The sequence below is a fragment of the Carassius gibelio genome, chromosome B8 (assembly GCF_023724105.1).
Source record: "Carassius gibelio isolate Cgi1373 ecotype wild population from Czech Republic chromosome B8, carGib1.2-hapl.c, whole genome shotgun sequence".
Classification (NCBI taxonomy): Eukaryota; Metazoa; Chordata; class Actinopteri; order Cypriniformes; family Cyprinidae; genus Carassius; species Carassius gibelio.
The window spans coordinates 5,453,339-5,460,906 of NC_068403.1; the positions used below are offsets into that span (position 1 = coordinate 5,453,339).

At 35.2% G+C, this 7,568-nt stretch overlaps 1 protein-coding gene across 2 annotated transcripts in view; it reads left to right on the forward strand.

Moving 5' to 3' along the window:
• ccdc120a (coiled-coil domain containing 120a) overlaps nucleotides 1-5,857 on the forward strand; it is a 47,803-nt gene extending 41,946 nt beyond the window's left edge. For both annotated transcript variants that reach the window (XM_052564344.1, XM_052564343.1), the window contains exons 10-11: nucleotides 433-1,488; nucleotides 3,157-5,857. In XM_052564344.1, the coding sequence (XP_052420304.1) occupies nucleotides 433-1,488; nucleotides 3,157-3,262 (1,162 nt within the window). In that variant the 3' untranslated portion in view covers nucleotides 3,263-5,857. The remainder of the gene's footprint in view (nucleotides 1-432; nucleotides 1,489-3,156) is intronic.
• Nucleotides 5,858-7,568: the final 1,711 nt, after the last annotated feature.

Consider the following 7,568-nt stretch of genomic DNA (forward strand, 5'->3'; position numbering starts at 1 on the left):
TTGTGAAATTTAAAAGAATCCTTTTCTATTTCCAATATATTTTAAAATGTCATTTATTCTGTGATGGCAAAGCTGAATTATTTGATAAATAGAAAATCGAAAAGAACAGCATTTATTTGAAATATAAATCTTTTTCAAACATTATTAAAATTAACATTATATTATAATTTATTATTGACATTATAAATGAAAACCGGTAACGTTATGTCTTTACTAACATGTCTTTACTGTCACTTTTGATCAATTTAAATAAATACAGTTTGATACAACAGAAGTGCTCTACAAAAACCCAGTAAGCAAGGACAACAATATTACAGTTAGAAATACATACAATTAATAACGGTGTTTCTTGTCAATTCTGATTAATTTAATGCATAAATAAATGTGTTACATTTTGAAGTGTGATAAATTGTATTAATTTAAATTTCTTAGGTCAGAATCATCTAGCGGCACTGCTGCTGTGAAGCAGTGGTCAGACAATCCCGAGGCGTCCCATCAGGTGCCTCTGCTGTCTCAGGAGGGGTCGTCCTCAGGGTCCTACGAGCAAGGGCACAGACGTAGCAATAGCTCCGAGACATTACTCGACCGGCACGGCACCGCAGCGGAGGACGGAGGTCGAAGGTCAGGCATGCCAGTACGGAACGGCCCGTACAAGAGCTCGGAAGCCATCATGGACACAACTTTAAAACAGGCGCAGCGGAGCAGCCCCGAGCGGCAGGTAAACGGGCACGCCGAGCTGGCCCGCGTTCGCTCGGTCGCAGGAGGTCGAGGAACGAGCGGAGGTGTCGGTTACAGTGAGATCCTCATGGATTATGTTTTGGGAAAGCAGCAGAAGATGCAAGCTCAGCAACAACAAAGACTGCAGGTGCAAAGTAATGCAAAATCCCGGCCGTGGCCCGACGGTCCCAATGCTGCTCCGCCTCCCTACAGGAATGGTTTTCCCCAATCACAGCAGCTTATCCTGGGCAACGGCCCTCCGGCCTACAGCCCTCTGATGCTGAGAGGGAAACCTGGCGAACCACGGAGGGTCAAAGTGTCACGCACCAAATCCTGCGGCCCATTCGTTCCCTTACAGCAGCACCAGCAAGAGTCCATCCTGCTCTCTGCCTACAACGAAACCTCCACCTCCAACGGTACTGCCATTAATGCAACGCATAACCAGCAGATGGACCACCTCCACAGACCGCCCCATTACCCTCTCGACTCCTCCGCACCCACGACCCCCGACGACCCCACGCGCAGCCTGCACAAGGCTTTGGCTCTGGAGGGTTTGAGAGACTGGTATCTGAGGAATGCGCTGGGACAGACGGCCAATGGAGGAAAGGGAAAAGAGGGGAATCAGACTCAGCGCAGGCGTACCACATCCTCTCTGCACAATTCACAGCATCATCCGCCGCTCAAACACCAGCCACAGTCCTTCCAAACAGACACGTCCTATCCACAGATCCCCCAGTCGGCCACGTTTCATGGACACCCTCTACATGGCAGGTAATTGCTGACTGTTTTAAAATCTACATGCATAAAGTAAAAAAAGTCATATCAATTTTAAAATGTGTGTGCGTGTGTGTGTGTGTGTCAAAAGTTTTTCTAAAGACATCTCTTCTACTCACCAAGCCTGCATTTATTTGATGCAAAGTAAAGCAAAAGCTGTAATATTGTGAAATATTTTTACTATTTAAATGTTTTATTTTAATGAATTTTAAAATATAATATATTCCTGTGAACAAAGCTGAATTTTAATTATCATTCCTCCAGTCTTCAGTGTCACATGATCCTTTAGAAAACATTCTAATATGCTGATTTGCACAATGCTGAACATGGCTCAATAATTTTTTATTAGTATTAGCAATTATCAGGATTCTTTGATGAATAGAAAGATCCAGAGATCAGTATTTATCTGAAATAAAAAGTTTGGAGTCAGTATAATTTTTATTTTTTTTGGGGGAGGGGGGGCGGTATATACAAGTTAATACTTTTATTTACCAAGCATGCTTTAATTTGATCAAAAGTGATGATAAAGACATTTATAATGTGACAAAAGATTTCTGTTTCAGATAAATGCTGTTCTTCTAAACATTCTATTCATCAAAGAAACCTGAAAAAATGATACTCCTTTCAACATAATAAGAATAATATATATTTTTTTGCTGTAAATTCAGCTTTGAAATCACAGGAATCCATTACAAATAATAAATAAATAAATTACAAATTAGAAAACTGTTATTTTAAATAGTAAAAATATTTCAGAATATTACTCTTTTTCTTTACTTTGGATCAAATAAATGCAGGCTTGGTGAGCAGAAGAGACAACTTTAAAAGAAACATGAATAATGTTCAAATACTTTTGACTGGTAGTGTACATTTAATACATTTGTATTAATTAGTACAATAGATATTATGTTATTATATATTTCTTTTCTGCATATACTAATACATTTTGTAATGCAATTTTCATCACAATACTTTGAATGAACAGTAATTGAATAAACAATAGTATGTTATTAAATTAACCTTTTGATTATTTTATATTTAAATATTTGAAATATTATTATGAAATATTATTGACATTTAACATAACCTGTTTTCTATTTTAATAAACTAATAAAAAATAAATAACAGTTTTTTGTTTTGTTTTAATACACTGGAGTTGTCACAGGAAAAATAAAATAAAATAAATACAGGTATTCCCATGATGGCTCCAGTCCTCAGTGTCATGTGATCCTTGAACAAGAATTACCAATAAACAACAGTATATATTTAAAGTAACATTAAATTAACATTTTAAATATTTTATATTTATTATATACATTACTATTTAAATGTTTGGAGTTGGTAAGATTTTTAAACGCTTTTTAAGATTTTATAAGCCCACATTAAATGTACAATATTGAAAATATTGTGAAATATTATTGCAATTTACAAGAACTGTTTTACATCATTACTCCAGTCTTTAGTGTCACATGACCCTTCAGAAATCAATCTATTATGCAGATTTTTTACTGTTTAAAAAACATTTCCTATTATTTTCAGTGTTAACTATACAGTAGCTGAGCTGCTTATGTTTGTGGATACTCTAATTCGTTGTTCTATATAAATATATTTGCTTTTCTTCAATGTTATCTGATTTTGTGGCCTCTTCTTTCTCATCACTTACAGGTCGATGGAGCTTTCTCTGTACCAAGAGACCTTTTCATCTAAGATGCAGGACATGACACTTAAAGACAGCAGTACTGACAGACCCACACCAGGCACACTGGTCTGATCTCACACTCATGCAAACACAAAGAGACTACAGCAAACACCAGCTTACATGTGTAAAGAATCACAGACTCAGAAAATGCCAAAATGGACTATTAAAAATAAAAAAACCTTTTTGGTTCCTTTCAGCAGCTGACAGAAATCAGTCTAGCATCCTTGATATACTAACGTATGCTAAGTATACTTGTACTCAAGACCCTTTTCAGCATGAGATCAAGCTGTCTTCTACTTTCACATCATCTCTGGGTTCCTGAAGCTTTATTATGATAGTTTCCCTTTTAATTAGCAAAAGAAGTAGCAATCTCTGGCAAAAGAGACAATATGTCAGCACATTCCTATGAATTCATTCTATCAAACTATTTCCAGCCTTGATATGGATTTGTCACAAAATATATAAAAAGAGCTCTTGCTGTTCATGAGAATCCAGTATTGGTCGCTGGTGAGACCTTCCACAAGTACTACTGGACATGTAAGGCCCTTTGAAAAACAATCGGGATGATCTCAGTGTTTTTATGGAAATATTTCTATGCAAATTACAATCAACTGTGTTTAGACAAAATTAATAATTTGAGTTTTGCTTTTGTCATTCCGAGTAGCGGTTTTGAAATATTTAGGAGAAAAGAACCAAGCTTAATCTTATTCTTTGATGGACTGTTATCGAGTCAGGGACTCAAGAAATGTAGAATTCCATTAGTATCTTTATTACTTAATCACAATGTGGAGGAGTATAAATGAGCTCATTCAGGAGGATGAGATAAGAATGGCACAAAGGTCACATCTTTATCTGTATCACTCGTATTTATCGTGCTTTCTTCCTCAGGCTGTAATTATATACCCATATTAATATACACAGTCACACAATAAACAGAGAAACGTACAGGTAGAATAAAGAATAAATTACATTTTATATTATAAGAAAATGAAACCAGAATGAAAGGTTGAATCTCACAAAACCTGTCAAAAACATATTTCACTCCAGAATGTTTTAAAGTGATTATTTTGGTCTACATCAAGAATTGTATTATTTTAAAATAGGAAATCATAACCTGAAAAAATACATGCAATACTGTTTTATTTAGGGATTTTAAAAAAAACATACTATAAAAATATAAAAATATTTTTTGTTCGATTTTTGGGGTGAGATACGACTCATGTTACATGGTTTGCTGAGACTCCTATCAGGAAGTGAAATCCTTGACCACTAGGAGGAGCCCCATGGTGTGTTTTGAGGGGGTTCTGGATCTATTCAAATCTGCAGCATCCACTACAGATGCATGCAAAGCGTCCTGCCAGGTGCAGTGCTTGTCGCAAGAGTCACCAGCTTCTTGTGTATAGCGCCTTAATTGCAATTGTTCATTGTTTTTCCTATCGGATTGACTGCAGATGTCAATATTTACTGTATGTTTCAGTAATTAGATTGCATGAAATGAAAAGGATTAATTAACCAAATCAGGACTTTGCCAAGACTAGTAATTTTCCCGCACCCTCTTCTAGAATTTATTCAAATTGTGATGCTCAGAATGTGGCGTTGCCTACTAATGCCAGAATGCGAATCTTTGACCATTGTGCCTAGCCAATGTGGTGGGGAAGACTTGTAGAAACAATGACTTATCACTATGTGTATTTCTCACAGCCAGATTAAATAAAGAATTAAATAATTTCCCTATAATACTTTTCCCTTCAGAAACAAACCTTGATGTACCAGTGCATGCGGGTATCTGTTCTTCTTTACTCTATTGTTCCCTGATTTTTTTTATTTGGTTCACAGTGTTATCATTATGTAGGCAACTTGATGTCGGTCTTGAAAAGCTTCTTCATGTCAGATGCCTTCTCTATGAATATATCTGTAGAATATAACACTGAGAGTTGAATTTACTGAAGCAATCCGAACTTTCGCAGATACTTTGTCACCAAATGCTGCCGTGCTTGTCTCAGGACTACACTGAAAGCTGCTTTGATTGTGGTCTGTCCGTTTGAATCCACACCACTAATGCATGGAAGTGTCTCTCATAGAAATAACTTTTCTTTTGATAAAATCTAAGTTAAAATCAGAGTTTAACATGTGTGTGACGGTTGAGAAGGTTGTAAAATGTGTATGATGCTTTAAAACCCTGCTGAGGACATCTAAGATTATATTTCAAATATTTGGAAAGATCTTGTTGCACTCACGTGAAACATAATCATTTCTGTTGATAAAGAAAACTATCGGATTATGATCTAAAGGACGATGAATATGAAGGATAACAGCCTTTTATTTTTGATTAAAGACTTAATAGATGTTGATTTCGAACTGAAAGCAAATAAAACCAATAAAGTTTGTCATATCATGGTACCAAATGTTAAAACTTTTTGAAGGTGTTCCCTACATGTTTTGGACACTATTGAGGATTTTATTTCAATTTTAAAATTCCTTATCTGAAACCTGTTTATTTGCGATTTCCCTGTTTTATCACTTTTGAAAGAAACCCATCCAACTGTAAAGGCTAATTTGCTGTTTTCTCTTTAGTTTTCAACATTTTATATCTCTATTGGAAAAAAAAATCTAATAAAAAACCAAGACTGTACAAAGTTTGTTTTTAATAAAGTGTTTTTGGTCATATGTAGTGGTCTGTGTTATTTAACATTGCCTACATGTACTGACTGGATGACTGAAATGTCTAGTTTCAAGGGCGTAGGTTTGATGTTGGCTTTGGTGGGGACATAATGGCAGACAACAGACATTTCATTGTTTGATCAAAATTATTGACAATTTAATAGTCGCTGGATATTGGTAGTGACGTGTTATAGCATCATTTGAAATCATAACAAGTGATGTCAGGCTTTGGAAACCACTGATCATTTTTTCTTAAAGGATTTGTATTTGTATTGTAGCCTATCTGTGTCATTCTCTTTGTTTTGTATTTATAATTGTACTGCCTTATTGGATTGATGTTCTTGACTGTTTAATTTAAAAAAGCGATTCACTCTGCTCTGAAGTCAAGCCACTTAAGTTTATATGTATCAGTAGGCTGTATATTGTGAAATATATTTGAGAAATTGTTGTTGTATCTGATTTTACTCAATATAAAGTGATAGTCAATGTAAAAAGAGCAAAATAGGATGTGTTTTACACACTTCGGCTACCTTATGTTCTCCGCCTTTGTATTAGGCCTAATGTAGCTTACCTCCTTGAAAGTGAAATTCATTAACTTCAGGTGTCATATCTTGCTGAAATTGCAACATTAATGATACATACACATACACATATAAATTAAAATTAAATTTATGCATTTAGCAGATGCTTTTATCCAAAGCGACTTACAGTGCATTCAGGCTATCAATTTTTACCTATCATGTGTTCCCGGGGAATCGAACCCACAACCTTGCACTTGATAGCACAGTGCTCTACCAATTGAGCTACAGGAACACTATATTTTTTGATCAAAATTATTCCTGGACAATTAGGAAGCCTATACTCACTCGATTATACATCTTAATTAATTATACATCAAACAATGTTCATGACATCACAGAATCTAACCATTTAAGTTCAACAGCGGTTTCCAATTAAAGACTTGAGGTCATTAACTTCCCTGGAAAGTGATCTTCAATCCTGTCCGGAAACGAGATAAAAAGTAATAGGTAAGAGTCTCAGTTGTGCATAGTTTCCTGCTGTTATCACTCTGTTCTGGTTGTAATTACTGTTATAAGTAAATGGTGTGTGTGATCAATCATAGTGTTTTAGCTTAATATTGACAGCATGCTTAAAAAATATTCAGGTACTTGAACTTTGATTTCTGGGTGGAGTGGATGTGGAGGACATGGTCTGTTGAATTATGAGGCAGGCAATCAAAAATGACTTGGCTAAAGTGGTGAACTGGAGAGGTTTAAATGGGAGAACACCAAACCAAAGTTTAAAGCATAAAAACATTGTGATTGATAAGTGCATTTTTATCATAAGTCTTTCTGGAACCCCGCCCCCCCCTCCCCCCACATGTCATTAATGTTGAAAGTCATAGTCCTTAGACTGGTGCTGTCTTAAATGCATTTTTAACTCTGTATTAGTATGCTCCTATTGTAGAGGCTGTAAGGTGAAATCCTGTATGTGCACACAATGAATCTTTTAAATTGTTTTTTATGTTAAGTATATTTTATTATTTTTTGCACATCTGTAAATATGAGTTGTATTTTATTTGTCTTTTGTTTGTTGTGTTTGTAACAGTTTATTTTTTTTATTTTTCTTGTATTGTGACTGTTTATTTGTTGCTTTTGTTTTGCCTTATTCTAGTGTTATTGGTTTATCTTTTTCCTATTGTTTTTATTTTGTACCT